The following is a 19,540-nucleotide window of genomic DNA, read 5'->3' on the forward strand; positions in this document are numbered from 1 at the left end:
ATGAAACTTAGCTTTTCTCAAGGTGCAAGTTTGAATTTTTTTGTCATTTCCTTTTTTCTCTTGAATTTTTCAGGAAATGTTGGCAACATGTCAAAATATTAAATATAAAGGCAGTAATGTTAGGGTGTTGTCAGCTTACGTCAGCAGTGACAACAAGGAGGTTTTTGACGGTTGCCCTGCTATTTCCTTACTCAGTAAGGAAATACAGTTGAGCTCCTCTTCTTGTTTTGTCTCATGTATTACCCAGAAGGGTGAAATAAAGTAGGGTTCCCCATAGTGGGTAAGTTAAGAGGAGGAAAGAGAACAAGCTGTCTGCATTTCATATTACCCCCTCTTACCTAACAGTTTGTCTCCACTGTGTTTTTATTGTTACCATCTAACTAGTTACTCTTCTACCTGTTTGTATGCATAATATGGTTGTTGGAACTGTGCATAACTTCTTTTTCACCTTTCTGATTCTTGACAGTAGGGCAATGCATACGAATTGCAAGATTGTTGTAGTTGCTTTTGCATGCTGAACTCAGTTGTATTCCTCAGTTTTATCTCCCCTCCTCCCTCCTTTTTCCAGAATGTCTCTGTGCCTTCCCATTCCTTGTTCCCTTTTCACATCAAATTGTAAGACTGTTGTCATTTATGCGCTATAGACTTTTTTAAAAAAAAAATTCCATGTATCTAAATCCTATTAGATTTCGATTGGGTATTGGGTTTTAAATCTTACTGATGTTTAAATATTTTGAACCTTTGAACAACTGGACCTGCACAACTGATGGCACTGATGCAGGAATGACAGCGATTGACAGGAGGGAGGGAGAGGAATGTTGTCGTTGTATATGTTGTCAGTGAAAGAAATGTTCATGAACTGACCGAAAGATCCCTTTGTAGCGAGTGTAGGAGGCCTGGAGTTCTGCTGCGCAGAGTTTGCGTGTGATGGTAGGTGCTTCATATAAACCAAACCTTTTTCTTTAAGTTTGTTGTTACGTGTTTCCTTTCTAGCCACTAGTCAGGTCTGGGTTTAGGTCTGTAGCAATATTAAGTACTTACAAATCTAGCTAAGGCTTTTTGGAGTATGCTGTGAGTGAAAACACTCTGAAATTCAAAGTTTATCCTTCTGGGCATCCCAAAATGGACACCTAACACTAGTGGAGATCTTTTTTTCCATGAATTCCATTACTTCAGCTCTTCAACTGTAACAAACACCATCTTATTTTCTCTGACATAAGTATGTGAATGTTTGGGGTAAGAGGAGCTTTTTTTTTCCTTTGGCATGGGTGCTACACAAAAGGGCGTGAGGAAATGAATTATAGGGTTCAAATAATTTGCAACAAAGGAGGTACAGGACCACACGTGAAATGAGACTTTAATAGATACCGATAGGTGTTCAGTAAAGGAGTATTTGGTATTATGTGCTGAATTAAGTTGTTAGTGATTTCAGGGGAACAATGTAGGTCTTCTAGTATGAATCTTTCCTGTACCATAAGGTCATGGAATTAGAATTGCTTGGAAGACCTTTATTTTGGCATTTTCTGACTGATTTGCTTTTTGACTTTGCAGCTTTAATATGACTTTCTTTACCTTTGGTAGAGGTGATCAGGAATACAGGTGGTGTGTACAACCACTGAAGATTAATTTGGAAACAATCTACTAACATGGTAAAAGATGTGCACTTGCACTCTAGTTCTTAACATCAGTTTCTCAGATGTTTATAGAAGGATGCAGTTTTATGGAGGAAATAAATTACTGTGCTTACTTTCACTTTTTTTTTTTTTTTCCTTTTTGAAAGCTTGGTAATGAATCTGGCTACTTGGAAATTTAGCAAGGAGTACATTTCACTGTTCAAAACTGTTTCAGACTTTGTTGAGTTTTGAATAAGATGCATTGAAGTTGTGATAGCTGGGGAAAAAAATATGCTGATACCTTTATCTTTGTCCCTGAGTGTGTGAAAATAGTACTGTGTGCTGATTTGGAAGTATGCAGGAGGTTGTTCATGTCCCTGCACTGGGAGAGGTTTATGCTGAAATGTAACCGAGCATAGTGTGTGTGGCATTTTAGAATTTTTTTTTTTTCTGTTTCATACTATGTAAATTGTGATACTGTTAAAATGTCATGTGTTTCGTTGTATACTAACAGTATTAAACTTGCTACCCTTTAAAAACAAAACAAAACAAAACCAACCAAAAAAAACTCCAAAAAAGAACAAACCAACAACCAACCCCTCCCCAAATCACTGATAAAAATGGAATTTCTTCAATGAATGCTTTTTATTATAATTCCTGTTGGGCCTCTTTTTCTTAACAGTACAGTCTATGCTAATGCTTGCATGCCATATCTGGCTTACAGGATTATTCGTTTGGCTTGCAGCTAGCATCTAGCCACCTTTCTGAAGGCCCCTCAGGCATTGAGTATCTAAATTAACATGATGGTAAACTGCTCCTGTGACATCAGAGATGCAGTGAGAGGAATTACACATATGTTAGTGATGATCTGTTTGTGTGCAGCAAGTCAAATGCTTTCAAGACTCAGGCTAATTTTGCAGATGTGGGTGGACTGTACCATGTATGTGTAGGCTGATATGTCACAAGGGAGAAGGCAGTGCACTTTTCAGATGATTTCAAAAGAAGCTGTGAGGTCTGTTGTCTCGGGAAGAGAGAGTACCACTTTATAGCAAAGGATATTATAATTTTCCCTGACTCTCTCAATTTTTGTTTCTTAGACCACATCAATGGAGCACATTCAGGGAGCTTGGAAGACTATCAGTAATGGTTTTGGACTCAAGGATTCTGTCTTTGATGGCCCAAACTGTATTTCACCCACTATTGTCCAGCAGTTTGGTTATCAACGCCGAGCATCTGATGATGGCAAAATATCAGATACTTCCAAAACTAGTAATACTATTCGTGTTTTCTTGCCCAACAAGCAGCGCACAGTGGTAAGTCTGCATTACCTCTATCTAAGAAATGTCGTACTGTTCCCATTGGTAGTGCTATGATGTGTATCTGGCAAGAGAAAGGCCAAGCTTCACAAAAGTTCTCATTGTGATTAAGGGTGTTGTCATCAGTTTCTTAATTCCAAAGGACATACTTTGAAAGCAGTGTATCTGTATTTTGAGAACCTGTATTTCTCTACCTCAGTGCTGTATTTTTCCAAAATACATGAGCAAGATAACTTTGCTTACATATTTAACATTAGAAGACAGTAGTTGGCTGACCTAAACAATGATGCCTGTATGAAGTAAAACATGTAGCCATTTCTGTCACCATTTTCTTCACTTGGATGCCCACAGTGAAGTATGGTAGTTAAAGCTGAAATTAAATTTCTTGAGGGAACACTTCTATTAGATTTCTTGGAGCTGAGTGTACTAATAATAAATAGTCTTACGCAAAGCTCCCTGAAATCTAAATTAAGCCTTTTCTATACTTAAGGTAACTCCATTTGCCTGCATTTCTGTTACTTTTATAGGCTACCTGCTTGTTTGTGTGCTGTATAAAATCCTGTTTCACAGAATCTTAGTAATTGCAAGAAATTGAAAAGTTATAAAATGGCTTCAAAACTTCCTTTGCATAAGTACACAATAGTTATGTATATGGCAGAAAATGTGCCTGCCTGACAGGTTGGCTTAACATATGGCGATTTAAATCGGAAGGCACAGCAGTCTGTTGTTACATCATACAAGTAATTTTTATTTATCTATTTATTAACTTCAAAAGTGAACAGCTGTGCAGTTTTACTGGAACTTCTAAAGAGGAGGAGAAAAAATTACACACACACCCCCCCCCACCCACCCACCCCCACCCCCCCCCCCCCCCCCCCCCAAAAAAAAAGCAATCGCTGAGTTGGGGTTTTTTTTCCTTTGGTCACAGGTAAATGTGCGAAATGGGATGACCTTACATGACTGTCTTATGAAGGCACTTAAAGTAAGAGGTCTGCAGCCAGAATGCTGTGCAGTTTTTCGACTTCTTACTGAACCAAAAGGGTAAGAGTCTGGAATGTTATATGTGAAACTTTCAACTAGAGAATGTAAAAATCTTGGGTTTAGAATAGCAGTAATAATGCTTTCTTCCTCTCTCTTGCTAGTTTCTTTTAAAAGCACAGTTTGTTTCTGAACACTTTCATGTTGCTTTGTTTACCATCCTCTAGGGAAACTCCTTCAGCTTCCTGGATATTAAAAATGTTATCTTTGTTTTAAAGCTAAATATTAAAAATACTCAAAATTGAGAGGTACACTCAAATGCTTGTAGCATGTGACAGAGGCTTTTGTCATACTCTAGATGAAGTGATGTGATATGCCTTCATATTTGTGGTGCATTTCTCCTCTGCATTTGTAGTTGGTAAATTTCAGTGCTAGTGATTCTAAGGCAACTTAAATGAGCATCTCCTCTGTGTGCTCAGTTTTAAGGCTCTATGTTCCTCTACAACTTTTCAATGTTTGGATTTACATCTCACTTCAGATATTCCTTATTTTTTGTAGGACCGGGGATGCTGCTATTAATACCAAATGATTCTTTTACAAGCTGAGGGAGTGAAGGTATCTCATGGAGTTAATACATTTAACTTCACACCTCGTAAAGCTTGGGCTTAATGCTCTTTTAAGCCTCAATCATGAGGCAGTCATTTGTGGGTTTACATCTCTATGTAACTGAGTCCATTCTGGGGTCACCAGTAACTTCAGTGCTGAAGCACATAATACGGCTTTCATGTCACTAAGTCTGCCATTCATAATTTCTTATATTTTGTTTATAAGGGTATTGCTGTGACTCCATTACAGCTTCTAGGTGTCTTATTTCAAATAATCTATATTTCTAAATGACTTACACGTTAAAAAATAAACAGAAAAAGACATGAATCGCTATGTTTTCAAAGTTGCTTCTAATTTTTTAAGTGAAAGACACTGAAATATAGCTTACTATGAGAGGTTAGCCACACTTTTTTGTATTTGTTTTCAGTTTACTCAAGAAAACTCACAAAACATAGATCATTAATTAGGCCAGACTTCTTATCTTCTAAGTAATTTTGTTGTCCCCATTTTTTCTCTCTTTCAGGAAAAAAGTGCGTTTGGATTGGAATACAGATGCTGCCTCCTTGATTGGAGAGGAACTACAAGTGGACTTTCTTGATCATGTTCCACTCACTACACACAATTTTGTAAGCTTTTCCTCTTTTGTATTTTGATGTGAATTGTGTCAGTTGAACCACATATTCAGTCAAAAAATGTTCTAGGCATTAGATACCTTTTGGCTTTCTAAACACAGGGCAGGATTTCAGAAGTAATGATTTGATTCCTTCACCCCCACTCCCCACAAATTAGATTGGCTAAATATATTCTTCAAAGGTCTGATGATTGCCATTTTTATTTTGTATAAATACATATTTCTGTAACTGTCGTATTAAGATATCATGTCCTCAAGGTCCAGAACTGGGAGATAACTTGCATTTTCAATCTCTGGCTCATCAGTCAAAAAAGGTTGGATAAATTCATCAGCTTTATTGGCCTGTTGGTAATTGTACTGGATGTACAGGGGTGCTGTTAATTCTGCAAGATCATGATGTTTTGTGAGCTAATGCTGCCTTGTAATTTGACAGAGTGTTTTTTGGGGGGATGAAAGACTTTAGATTTGTAGTTCCTTCTCAAAAATTGATTATTTGCTCAGTATAGAGCAAATAAATATAGCTTGCTTTTTTTTTTTTTTTTTTTTTCTTATAAAACAAATGGATAATGCCTGACTCTAACAGTTTTACCTTGTTTACCTTGCGTTAGTTTGTTCTCCCTGGGAAGGAACTCTTTTCCTGTATTCTAGCATTTTTGTTGTTTTGTCCCAGAAAGATACTGTGCCAAGTGGCAAAACTAAAAGATTATCATTTACATCGATTAAAAAGGTTAGGATTGATTTACGAAAACTGAAAGTAGCTTTCCTTCTACTTTACAGTTTTAGAAAACTACAAATAAAATCATCTGCAGTTGGTTACCAGAAAACTGTATTTTTCTTCAGATCTGGAAGAAGCTTAAACTTTGAGCCTTCCTCTACAGTATACTCTGGAGGAAGAAACCCTTCGGTTCATTTTAGTATTTTTTGTATTTCAGAAGCTTTTAAAAAAAAGTTAGATGCCATTTAAAAAAGTAGGATTTCCTTAAACTATTTTGTTTACTAAGGAATTTATTTCTCATGCAAGGGGTATTAGTCATAAACACACAAGAAGCATTTTAACTAATAAAAAAATTACAAGGTGGTTCTTACGATCTGATCCTCCTTCACCTTCTTCATGATACTAAAAACAAGCAAAAAAACCAACTCTTGGCCCACCCAACTCTGTCATCTTATTGAGCACAAAATAGTGCTTTTGGATGTGACAGAACACTTTTCCTCCCGCCCCCCCCCCGCCTTTCTTTTTTTAAAAATAATCAGGTAAACAAAGCCCTAAATGTTTGTAAGCTTTCCATGTTTCCAATGAAATTGGAGATACATGCAAGAATACTCAAGTGTGGTTTTAAGTTCAGTAGCACTTTGGGGACACTGATAACATTTTAACATGGTATTTATTTATGTCAAGCGCTGAAGATGTTCATCTCAGCTAATGAAGAGAAGCTAGTAGCTTGGATTAAACATTTAATGTGTTTTCTAGGCTCGGAAGACATTTCTAAAGCTTGCTTTCTGTGACATCTGCCAGAAGTTCCTGCTAAATGGGTTTCGGTGTCAGACATGTGGTTATAAATTCCACGAACACTGCAGCACTAAAGTTCCAACCATGTGTGTCGACTGGAGCAATATCAGGCAACTCTTGTAAGGACTGTTCCTTTTTAATAGCAACAGTAATTCTCTGTGACAGACAAGCATTGGGTTTTTTAATCTCTTACCATAGAGATAAATTTGGATTGTTGGGAAGTGTAGGCACCTTCGTCAACATACAGAACTTGTGTATTGATTTCATAAAACAGCCAGCAATGATTGTCTATTCCCAGGTGAAGAAGGCCATTTACATTAAATGCATTTTGTTCTTGCTGTAAATTTTAATATTCTGGGACAAGCAAACGAAGATCTTGAATGACTAGGCAGTTGCTATAATGCCCTCTGTTTCAACAGAGTCATAGTAATTCCTCTTGCATAACACTTTTGTTATAAGAAAAAAAAGGTCATGATTCAGTTGTTTTTTACCTGTTGGAAGCATGAGTGTTCAGAACTATCACAACTTTTGACACCCTGTTGAAAATGCATGGAATGGTGAGAAAACTGATGAAGAATAATACTTTCCCAATATTGGTTAGAAAAAGTTGAAAATGATTATGTTAGAAGGAGTCCTTTTATGCAAAAGTGTTAAAACCTGTAATTGATTTTATGTGCCTTACTGAGTGATTGTATTTTTTTATAACTAAACTTGGTCATATAGTTACGCATTTTCTTATACTGACTAGTCATCAGAGTGTAGGATGACTTGTGCCACTTGGTGCTACCTGGGTTTAAAAAAAATTGTTGTCAAATACCCTTTCAGGGAAACCTGAAGTCTGATGTAAAAAGATTTGTATCTTAAGTTTAGAAAGAACACATGGAAATTTTCTTTGGGAGTCTGAAGACATAGTTTTTAGTCATACCATACACAGAGGAAAAATATTATGTAAAGATAGGAATGTGTTCGTAAAGTTAATTGTGCTGGAAAAAACCAGCCCGTTAAATTTTAAGCTTTAAAGAGCATTGTACAGGAGGTAGTGTAGCAGTTGAAATTGTAATTGTTTTTGTTGATATTTCAGATTGTTCCCAAATTCAAATATCAGTGACAGTGGTGTCCCTGCACTACCTCCCTTGACAATGAGACGGATGCGGGAGTCTGTCTCCCGGATACCTGTTAGGTAAGCTAGTATTTCCTGTCATTTCTGTTTTGGGAAATACACTTGTTTAAAAACAAAAATCCAAAACACCCCCAACTCCTCAAAACCAGAACAATCTTATAGAAGGTTGGGATAAATGTGCAAGAAGGCAACACCACTTCATCACAGATAATATGTAGTGTCCTTTCTTGTTGTTAGATTCAAGCAAAACATTGATTTGGGATTTTATATTTTTAATTTTTAGTCTGAAGACTTTAAGGGAGGGTATTAAAAGTTTTCTGGAGACCTTTGTTTTCGTACCTAAGAAAATGCAAGGCTCCCTTTGGTATTTTTGTGAATTAATTTTATTTTACCTGATCAGGTAGCATACATGTAAGGGTTTGTGACTCGTTTTGCGTGACTCGTTTTGCATGACTCGCATACATAAACTAAAATAGCATTCTAATGTTATGATGACAGATAAGAGTTTAAAGGGAGAACAGTGGAAACTGAAACTATGTTCCTCTTAAAGAAAATTTTGAGACCTAAAGAGAATGTTCCTGTAGTTGTAAATGCTAGAATAAAAATTGCTTTCCTTTCAAAGGGGCCTGTCTTCTGATCGTAATTGGTGCCTGTATTCTTTTCCTTGAAATTCTAGAGGCTGAAGAGGGCAGGCCATCTTTTGTTTTTTCTACATCCCTTTGAAAAATCTTGGCCTATTCAGGAATGAGGCACAGAGCATGTAGCTGACTTGCAAATGGTTCTATGTATTTATTTACTTACTTTAGTGGGAACTGCATCAGGAATTGATCTTGTATTCTCTTTGCCATCTTATTCTATTTCCAGTGTTGTTGAACAATTATAGTTTTCTAAGCTTTTTGTGAAGGCTGGCTGATTTCAGTTGAGATACTTGTGTGATTTGCGATAAATAAGGTTTGAGTGACCTTAGCTGTGATTTATAACTCTTTGTTGAACTGGATTTTAGTGTTGGCCTCCTTTTAACTGGTATTGCGTTTCATGACTTCCTTGCTGGCTGTTCTGTGCGAACCATTGAACAGTCTTGCAAACCTTTACAAATTCAGGGCTTAGCAGTAAAAGTAGCTCTTAAGCTATGCATTTAACAGGCTTGAAATGAGCAGTTTGTTTAAATTTCACAGACCTGAATTAATCCAGCAGGGCCAATATTTTATCAGTATATTAAATGTGATTTGATGGGGATTGAGGTGAACTGTGGCAAAATCTATAACCACAGAAACAGACTTATGTTAAAAACACTAGATAAGTATGTAAGCTAACAAGATCTTCAAGTTTTTTAATTTATTTCCTAAGCTAAACTGGGAATGATTCAGCAAATAGTTTAGTTAATGTGTAAGTCCCAACTTTTTCTCTCTTTGGAACTCTGTGTATATTGCTTTTGGACAGGTTGCATTCAACAGTATTTTTCAGTTGCTAGAGGGGAAAAAATAACCACAACTTTCCCTTTCTCTGTCTTGTCTTCTCAGTTCCCAGCACAGGTATTCTACACCTCATGCCTTTACATTCAACACATCGAATCCTTCCTCTGAGGGCTCCCTTTCCCAAAGACAGCGATCTACATCCACACCAAATGTCCATATGGTTAGCACTACAATGCCTGTAGACAGCCGGATAATTGAGGTAATATTGGTAGGGAGGGAATAGCATAAAGTTAAACTAAGATTGTGACTGGCCATCTAATAGTTGCTGGTTGGTTTTTCTTCTTTGCTTTCTGTCATTTGCTTACTGTTTGCCTTAGTTGGCTGAGTGCTGAAGAATATAGGTGACACGTTTGTATAGAAAGTTAATGGTTCATTCTTGCAATCTTTATCAACTCTGCTGAAGTTCTAGGTAGATTTTTGGTGTCTGTAAAGAAGTGGGGGAGCTTAACAATAAAGTTCCGCAAATCTGAAAAGAAAATAAGCTCAGTTTTGCTGAAGAAATACTTATTAGGCACGTTTAAAAATGTTCTTTCAAATCTACAAATCTGGATTTGTTGGGGGGCTGGTGTTTATTTTAAATCAGACTACAGGTACTGTAAGTCTGGATGTAGTTCTCAAGAGTTGGAATACTCAAGTCAAAGCTTACTGGCATTATGTTTTGTGTTACAACTGTATGGAATTAACAGCGATTCTGGGCTTACGTGCTAACGGTATCTCTATCTGAGAATATTTCTGCTGTTACTTGCTTTCAAGCACCTTTTTCTTTTATTTTTTCTCCCTACCTTAGACTGGCAGTAGTGAGAGACAATTCTTTGAAGTCAGGCCTAAAGTGTTTGTTTTGTTTTGTTTTGTGATAACCTTAACAAAATAAGGGAGTGGTGTGCAGGAAGGAGTTGCAAAAAGAAAGTGCTGAACTGCAGGACTTCAGAGAGAACACTTTTTTTTTGTTTTGGGGTTGTTTTTTTCCCCCCTGGAATAGTTTAAAAAACTCCTTAGGCCAAGGAAAAAGCCTTTGACTGTTGAGTTTAGTTGCATCTTCAGCTGGTAGTTTACAGGCTTCTATGAAACGTGAAGACTCTCTGAAGTGGGCCAGAGATGTCCTCTGGACCTTTGATGGAGCTGAAGAAAAGTGCACTGCAGCCCCATGAAGCTTTTTTGTTTAGAAATTTTGTGTCAGCTGGGCTTTATGTAAAGGTATTCTCCCTTTCTCTTTGGTTTTCTTAGGCTTACAGCCTTTTTTACTGCTTCAGAAGCCTGGCTGCGATCTTTTATGGCATGAAAAATAATGAAGCACTCAAGAAAGAGAACATGAATTATCGAACTTTGTAGTGTGATGAGCCTTTAAGGAGACATTGCTTTCTTTATCCTTTATGCATAGCAGTAAAGACAGAAATGCTTTCTATTGTGGCTCTTCATAATATCATAGAGACTGAATAAAAACAGCTGTCATGCCTTAAAAGCAATAGCTGCTTTTCCAAAAGGCTTTAAAAAAAAACTTAAAAGAAAAAAAAAACACCACAAAAAAAGGTAGTAGAGACCTAGTATGACATGAGAAAGACCACCTCAATGAAGTGGTTTACCAAAGGATGGCTACTAGTAAACTTCTGGGTTTGAACAGGAATACTTACTTAAAAGTTTTACTGCACTTAATTATCATATATCATACAAATTAGGTTACATTTTCTTTCATTTATTCTAACATTTAATTTTAAATTTTTTTTTTTTTATACTTCCTCTGTTCTTTTCTTTTATCTCTTACCGTGTTGACCTAGAATAACAGCCTGAATGCTTCTCCCAGTTCCTGGTGCAGACGATTTTGTTTGAGGGGAAGAGTAGGTATTTTCTTGGTGCCTTTTGTTTTCTTGTGATTAACAGGATTGCTATAACTTGTAAGCCATGGCAGTGTCCACATGAAATGTTTAATTGGGAGTTGATTTGATGAAAATCTTTATAGCATGTTTATACTTAAATATTGAGGATGCTAATTGGAAGAGGCAAATTGATAGAAGAGCCTAATTTTTAGTTTAGCTGGAATCCATGCTACTATGAAATGTGGTGGGAATTTGAATAGGCTTGGATTAGAGATGCATTTGGTCACACAGGTTTTTAAAGCAAAACCTTCTCAAACACATCTATTGTGTGGCTTTTTTCCTCTGGAAACTATTTTGTTGAATATAACTGTACAAAACCCTTAGATTAAGAACACGTGAAATAAAAATAGTACATCATCAAAAGCAAAGGTGATGGACTACAGCACTGTGTATGGTATTACTTGTTGTAAGAACAACTCTAAAGAACACTGGTTTTAGTTCATTTGCTGTAGGATTCATAAGCAAAATAGAAAATACTCACATTAGGACTGAAGTTAAAAAATACTTTTTTTCTTAAATAAGAATTATGTATATATAAGTATGAGAACAATTTTAAATTAGTTATCCTTTGCCAGCTTACTTGAAAGCAGTTACAATCTCAGGCTGATGTACAAAACCCATCACTTGTTATTAATTCAGGTTCTTAAAGATTTTTATTGTCCTCAAAATGGACAAAAGTAGTGACTTGCAAGAGTTCTTCATTGGTAGTCATGCAGATTTTAATCCACTCAGGCATAGAGTAGAGTTACTGTGCAAGAATACTGTGTATAGAGTCAAGCCTGGGAGAATGCAGCTAACTAGCTCAAATGAAGTATTTCCTAAATGAATCTTTACTAAGGGTAATCTGAGCTAATTTGAAAACTGTATGGTGGAATGTAGGCTTGTTCTGTCCTCCTATGAAATCTTACATTTATTATTCTACTAATTAGTTAGAAAATTTGAATTGACTTCTATTAACTTTGACAGTGTTTAACATTTCTGTAGTGCATGTTCTTGCTTTATACTTATACAGTACCTGGATATTTTACCTTTCCTGTATGTACTTTGGGATAATACATAGCAGGTGAGAAAAGTTGTAAAGTCATGTTTGTCAGAGCTTAGTTTATCTTGTGCATGGCTGTAGAATTGTGTTGTAAAGTGCCTGTGGCATGAGGTGAGAGTTGTCGCGCTGTATCAACTAGTGAACATGCTTTTCAAATATCATCAAACTTTAATCTGTGGAAAAGTGTTTTGAAAATCAGATGTTTTCGTATTAGGGCACTAGATGTAGCCTTTTTTGGGTTGAGATAGTATGGTAGAGATATTTCAAAATGTATGTTGACTTGGAATACTTTAGGGGCTTTTAAAGGTTTTCCTACTTGTAACCCAAACCTTTTTGAGAACTTGTCCTCTAGAGATACAGGACTATCACAGGAGCTATGTTCAGAGCTGAAATACAAGCACGTACAAAAATCCAGTGGTGGGAATGCAGACAGTATTACTGGTGTTTCTTCTTGTTCCATGTCTTCCCCTGCCACTTTTTTTTGGTAGTAATACCTTTTAATAACACTGTGAATATTTTTAATGTTTTGTAAGAATTCACAAATTGCGTGGTTTTTAGCATATAGGATTCTGGTAACTAGAAAATAACCAAGCTGTCATCTTTTGGAGGATGTTGGTCAATACCATATCACACTTGACCAAAACTGTCAGGAACGATTTCAACGCTATTTCTGCTTGTTCCCTTATATGTTCTCATATATTTATTAACTTTATCTCCTCTGTTTTAGGATGCAATTCGAAGCCATAGTGAATCAGGTATGGTTTCCAAAACCAAATTAATATATAATATTATTTTGTGTTTATTTTCTGGTTCATAATTTTTTATGTGTGTGTTTTTGTATTTAAGCTTCACCCTCTGCTCTGTCTGGAAGTCCTAACAATATGAGCCCCACTGGCTGGTCTCAGCCCAAAACCCCAGTTCCAGCCCAGAGAGAGAGAGCCCCTGGATCCAATACACAAGAAAAAAACAAAATTGTAAGTATGGTAGTATATGATATTTTAATTTTTTAAAAAAGCATATTAAACTAGGCTGGGAGTAGTGGTGTGTTAGTGGAAAAGTTAGAATAATAATGAATAATAGCTCAAATTTTCTGAAGGCTTATAAGATTTAAAAATGAAAGTACAGTTGCTTAGTGGGACTCACAGATGTTAATCACTTAAACAATTGAGAATTCTGCTCTCATCATTTTGGTTTATTCCCTTTAAATATGTAAATGAGTTCCTGAACTTTAGTACTGTAATTTTGAAAAAATCAGTAAGTTTCTAAAGTATTTCAGATGTCTTTAAATAGTTGATTATAAAATATTTATTCCCCTTAAGTTCTAAGATCAGAGTTTAAGTTTCTAGTGCAGAACTTAATGATAGTTTCTTAAGCAGTTAAAGCCATCCAAGAAAATGTTTTGTCTTTTTCTTTTTTTCTTTCTTTTGGTAAAAAAATCCACCACCCCTCACAAATTGAGGAGAAAAACAAAAGTCCAAAATGGAGGACAAAACCCTCAAGGTTTCGGTGCATCTTAAACTTGTATGAAGAAGTTATTTCATTCTTGGTGTGTATATGTAATATATTTGATTAAATACTTAAAGCCATGTCAATTTTTTGTTCCAGAGGCCTCGTGGACAGAGAGATTCCAGTTATTATTGGGAAATAGAAGCAAGTGAAGTCATGCTTTCTACCAGAATAGGGTCAGGTTCTTTTGGAACTGTTTACAAAGGCAAATGGCATGGTAAGTTCATGACAAGTGTTACCATCTTCTTAAAATGTTGATGCTGTAGGACAGCAATCCAGAAAAAAGGTAAAATTGTTTTAATGGTGCCATTACCTACCACTAAAGGTACTAGGTGAAAAATATTAATTTCCTAATATTAATAGTGGGGAAATGAAGGGAAAGAACAGACATCAAAATATGAATTTCGCAACTGCCATCTACTTGTTCACTGTATTGGAGCCAACATTGTTTTCTTTATTACCATGTTCTACAACAGCTTGTTTACGGAAAAGATTTCACTTTCCATTAGCAACATTGAAATAGCAGAATTACCTGGGAAATTTCACAGTTTTATGTTAAGTTAAATTTACCTTTTTTTTTTAATACCTCTGTGGCTTCATTAGCATAGTTATATTCAAGGTGGCAGGGAAAGGAAATAAGGATGATTGCTTTTACTGTGGAGTTTTTCTAAGGAAAAAATGGTTGATGTGAGAGTTTATGATATAAAGTTAGCTGGAATACTTTGAAAAGAGGCACACTGCAGAACTACAGAATTAGGTTCCAGATTCAGGGTTTGTGATTTAAAAAAAAAAAAAAAAAACATACAAACCCCTCCAAGCCCTAATTTAAATAGCATTATTGTCATAAAATAAGCTGACAAAAAAAAAAAAATCTGGAAACTTATCTTTCACCCTCTATTTTTAAAGCATAAATACTTATATATCTTTAAGCCCAAATGTCAACATCAACGGAAGGACTATTCTTATGCCAAAAGTAATACTCATGAACAGTTAAACTGATTTTCGTTCTATAAGTGAAATGGAACACAGAAATCAAGAGGAAAGATAGGTTAAGTAAGATTTTGCTAAACAAGGTAATAAATGTGAATTTCTTGTTACTATACTTGAATTTCATGTTAATAAATACTCTTCGTGTATCAAGAACTTTGGTTCTTCATATGTTAAACAGGAAATACATTGAGCTACATATTTACAAAGAACCTTCAGTTGTGTGCACAAGGTGGCTGTATAGCTGTCACCTACCTTGATAAGATTTAATGTCTTATTTGTGGTAACTGTTTATAGTTCTCCTGATTTCTCAGGAAAGTAGAAGTTAAAGTACTAGGTTTTTTTCTTTTTTTTTTTTCGGTGTGGTCTTAAAGAATTTAAAGGGTTTATATTTCTTGCAAGTTCTTTTCTGCTTAGAATTGAAGAAACTGGGAGTTCACAGTGCACAAATTAGTGAAACTGCAGACTACTTTGTAGTAACCTATACTAATAGCACAAATGCAGCAATAAAAATATCTTGGTGAAGCTAAATGAAATTAATTGAAGTGGGCAGATTGCTGCAAACTTAAGCAAAAATTCTATATTAAGTTAGAGGTGTTGGGTTTCCTAACGTGTGAAACTATGAAGGGCTGTTTGCAATGAATCTTTGGAGAGCCTGTGGAAGATTGTGTACATCTTATATGCAAACCGTATTAGGTTTCCAATGAGCTTCCCTGATTTAGTCTTCCAAAATAAAAATGAAGTGTCAAGGACAGTCTTGCTCTGAGGAGACCATGTCTCATTGAACAGGTATCTTGCAGTTCCATATTTTTCCAGATTGTTCTGATGGTTAAGTACTAATTTTCGTATTTGCACCACTTCTGTTACAGACCCCATTTGGATCCTGTAGTGTCCTGTAGCATGCTTCTAAATTTAAAAGGCGGAAAAAGAACCAAGGCAGTTTAAATGGGTTGGAAGACTACCTATCATAAACACTCACATTTCCCCTTTGACCCTGGTAATCAGTTCTAGGGTTTTGGTGGTTGGGGGGTGGTGGAAGCTGATTTGTCTTCAGATTGCTGCTAAACAAAACAAGTGCTATTGTATATTTGTTTCTGTAGAGAAGACTGCTTGGGAAATGCCATCAAGCCTAAAAAAAGTGTGGCACCTGATTCAGTAAGAACAGTGTAAGGTTTAAAACATCTTTTCATCCGTGGAGCAAGGATCATAATGGAGAATATATTGAAAAATAATTTGAAAACATTTGGCTTGTAATCAGTGGATGCTTCATCCTTGCCTTGTCTTGGCATAGCTCATAGCAATATACTTCAAGTATTGGGAGACCACCTATTGGTCTTGCTTTGTACATCAACAGGAGTTGCAGTAGGAACTGGCTACTTCAAAGGTTGTGATTTTGGTAGTCACATGGAAGTGTAGTCTTTCTACCAGTTATTTTCTCCTGTTCTGGTCTGGAAGCAGAGAGATCTGTAAGTTATACAACATTATGCATGCTACAAATGTGAGATGGTTCTCTTTATGAAGATGATAGAGGATGAAATAGGAAGTATATTGCGTTTACTGAAGTTGAAGGAAGACGATATAAATGTATAATAATGTGTTCGATATTTGTGCATCTTTGTGACTTCAAATTATACAGTAAATTAAGCAAATGGGAACTACAGTGAAAGATACTGCAGTTCAGTCAAGGTACTCTGAAACTTTGAAGTACCAGTTTGCATATCCTTCTCATACTTTGTTGGCAACTTTTTTTAATTGAGCGGTTAGTATTCCTAATGTATTCAGTTGATCATTATATTCCAGAGACATGCTAACATATTTTTCAAAAATATCTTGGAAAAGAGACCATATTAAGAAGAAAATAATTAGTGCTTGTGGTAGCAGAGAAATCTGTCACTCTAGGGATTTTTTTTTTAATGTAGGTGATGATTCTGTAATGCTAAGTGGCAGTATTATGGAATAAGCCTGTGTTGGAGTATAGCATCTCTCAAATCTTTTTACTGCATGTGGACTAAGATTGAAGTTTCAGTTTTCCTAAGCTGCTTTTACCTTCCTGTGACATGTCAAGGCAAGTTTATCCCCCTCTTGAATTCTAAAATGCTGTCCATCTGTAGTTAAAATGAATATGGTTTACTTCTTTCACTGAGGAATTGGTGGGTCTTACCATTAGTGCTTTTACTTTTGGTAGAACAGTCGGCTTCATTCCACTATTGTACCTTTTTTGAATCAGTTCAATTCTACTGTTTTCTGGATGTACACTGCAAAGGATTTTACAACTTTATTCTCTGGAAACAGTCTCTAAACAGATAGCACTGGATCATTATATGCTCCTCTCTGTATTACCCTTTAATGGATAGTGAAATTTAAAACAAGCACTGACACTAAAAAGCAATTCAAGTGAAGCTTTTTATAATGTATCAGCTTAAAGTACAGTGAGATATTCTGCTTTCCGTAGTCCCCAAATTTGTTATTGAAATATTAAAATCAGTTACATTGTTCATGATTTTTCTGTAATTCCTGGATAGAAATTTTATCCCTCCCATTTCTGAAATGTAGCAGTATTTAAATCTAGAAAGTTTGTTTTTTAAATAAAGTTTATATTAAAAAAGTATATGTGTGTGTGTATATACATATATATAGTTTATATATATAAACCCACTTTAATATATAAACTTAATTACATAAAAATACAAAGGTGTATATGTATATGTGTGCTAAAGCTGCATAGAAAGGGAAAGTGATGAAACTTTGGATACTGTTTGGAAGCTTAGAGACTCTGATGTGACGGTGCTTGAAATAATGTGCTGAGAATGCAGCTACACTAGAATAACTTCATTTTCAACAGCTGTTTGAGATTTCAGTAGCTTCATATCCTGCAAAAAGCATACGTGTAGTTCTAGCCAGCCATAGCTGTTAAAAAAGAGAAGGGAATCACGTGAACAATTAATGACTTTTCCCATTAGACTGAAACTCAGGTAAATGAATTGCTTGATACTACGGAAGTTTATGTGTCTGCAGGAAAATTTTGACCTATGTACAAATTTGTAGAGGTGTACTGTGCACAAATTAGGAATTTTAAGTATACTGTATGTTAATAATTTTTTGGGGGGCGGGGGGGAAGCTGCATTTTTAGTAACTTTTATGGTAAATGTATTTTCAGGGGATGTAGCAGTGAAGATACTAAAGGTTGTAGATCCAACCCCAGAACAGTTTCAGGCTTTCAGAAATGAAGTGGCTGTATTAAGGTGAGTTGGTAGTTTCATTGCTAAATTCTGTTATTCCAAGGCAGTGTATTTGAGTACTACCCATTCTTTAAGCCCTCTTGCCCAATATTCTGTGTTTGATACGCACAAAAGGCAGATCTCCAGAGAAGAATAATAAAAGAGAGATCGTATAGTGATACTTCTGAATATTGTGGAGCTGTGAGACAGCAATCATAACTCAGAGTATTTCAGTGTTCTTTACTGTTTCTGAAAATCGTCTTTTCAGATAAATAATACTAACATCCATAATTGTTCAGGTCACATTTTGCATGCAGTAAAAGGTGAGGATTAATGAATTCTGCCATAATTCTCATCACCGGACAGAATACTTGAACTGTACCTTTTAGAATTGCAGCATAATTCTCCCCCCCACCCCCCCCCCCCCTTTTTTTTTTTTTTTTTTTTTAAATGTGTGCTCTGATCTACATAACTTTATCTGCTTTCAAATACTGTTTTTGTAGTGTCCAGGTAACTTAGCTTTCTGTAATGTTAATCCTGGAACTGAACCAGTTAGATTACATAAGAACTATCTTCTCATCTGTGAATTCCTTCACAGTTTATAATGACCCTTTAGTTTCCTATTGGGATTCAGTCTTCTGTCTGAGTTGTCACTTATTCACAGCTTTCAGGGTGATTTTTGTTACTAGAATAACTTTTTCCAATACCACTTGCAAACGTGAATGTTGGTTACTAATTTCAAAACCTATGAATTTTTATGACACCTTTTTCTTAAAGGTTGATCTTATATAACTTCCTTGGAACTAAAAAGAATTATTTTAACTAAAAAGCAGGAAATCAGCTGATTTTATTTAAAAATCATAAATTAGCAACTGTGGCATATTTTTATTATTTTTAAAAACAAACTTTACACACACATCCACTTAGCAAAAATTGTGCAGGAAACTCATGTTTTTGGACTCAAAAGCTGAAATATGTTCCTTCAGCCAGGAATGCATTTTTAAAAGAACTTGAAAACATTTTTCATAAAGATACTAATTTCTCTCTCTGCTACTTTCTATTAGGAAGACTCGGCATGTTAATATTTTGCTCTTTATGGGCTACATGACTAAAGATAATCTGGCCATTGTTACACAGTGGTGTGAAGGAAGCAGTCTGTATAAACACCTGCATGTTCAAGAGACCAAGTTCCAAATGTTCCAGCTCATTGATATTGCTCGGCAGACAGCACAGGGAATGGAGTGAGTAGGATAAACAATGCTGGCTATTTTCGTTCTTGGAATGGTGTTTCCCTTCTCTTCCCCAAACCCTAATATATGGACTTATTGTGCTAAAATAGTAACGGGTCAAAATAGTATAACAAGTAAAGATTTTGTGCAGCCTTAATTCAGCACTGTTGTATGCATTCTTACTTTCATTTAGTATTTGTTTTCCCATAGATTCTTGCCTTAGTTCATGTTAGACCACTAGTCACTTGGCAGTCAGCTTTTCTGTATTTTATCTTCTTTTGTAGCTTGAGGTCTTACTGTAGTGCACTAGATGAGATCCTATTCTAAACATAGAATTAACTTTTTTTTCCCCTTCCCTGTGTTACTTACTATAGCATTGCAGTGTTTGGCAAAGACTCATTTATACTCGTGGTACTCCTGTGAGATGAGGGGATAGCT

General features: G+C 35.7%; 1 protein-coding gene across 3 annotated transcripts in view; it reads left to right on the forward strand.

Annotated features, from left to right (window-relative positions):
* Positions 1 to 19,540, forward strand: part of RAF1 (Raf-1 proto-oncogene, serine/threonine kinase) — a 45,894-nt gene that overhangs the window by 17,245 nt on the left and 9,109 nt on the right. Inside the window, exons 2-13 of one of the 3 annotated variants that reach the window (XM_075714528.1) lie at positions 2,711 to 2,926; positions 3,858 to 3,970; positions 5,037 to 5,139; positions 6,616 to 6,773; positions 7,736 to 7,834; positions 9,295 to 9,448; positions 11,022 to 11,081; positions 12,890 to 12,917; positions 13,009 to 13,136; positions 13,768 to 13,885; positions 17,813 to 17,897; positions 18,938 to 19,114. In XM_075714528.1, the coding sequence (XP_075570643.1) occupies positions 2,720 to 2,926; positions 3,858 to 3,970; positions 5,037 to 5,139; positions 6,616 to 6,773; positions 7,736 to 7,834; positions 9,295 to 9,448; positions 11,022 to 11,081; positions 12,890 to 12,917; positions 13,009 to 13,136; positions 13,768 to 13,885; positions 17,813 to 17,897; positions 18,938 to 19,114 (1,430 nt within the window). In that variant the 5' untranslated portion in view covers positions 2,711 to 2,719. The remainder of the gene's footprint in view (positions 1 to 2,710; positions 2,927 to 3,857; positions 3,971 to 5,036; positions 5,140 to 6,615; positions 6,774 to 7,735; positions 7,835 to 9,294; positions 9,449 to 11,021; positions 11,082 to 12,889; positions 12,918 to 13,008; positions 13,137 to 13,767; positions 13,886 to 17,812; positions 17,898 to 18,937; positions 19,115 to 19,540) is intronic. The other 2 variants (XM_075714529.1, XM_075714530.1) reach the window with 2 other exon arrangements.

Source organism: Pelecanus crispus, chromosome 7 (genome assembly GCF_030463565.1).
Source record: "Pelecanus crispus isolate bPelCri1 chromosome 7, bPelCri1.pri, whole genome shotgun sequence".
NCBI classification, from domain to species: Eukaryota; Metazoa; Chordata; class Aves; order Pelecaniformes; family Pelecanidae; genus Pelecanus; species Pelecanus crispus.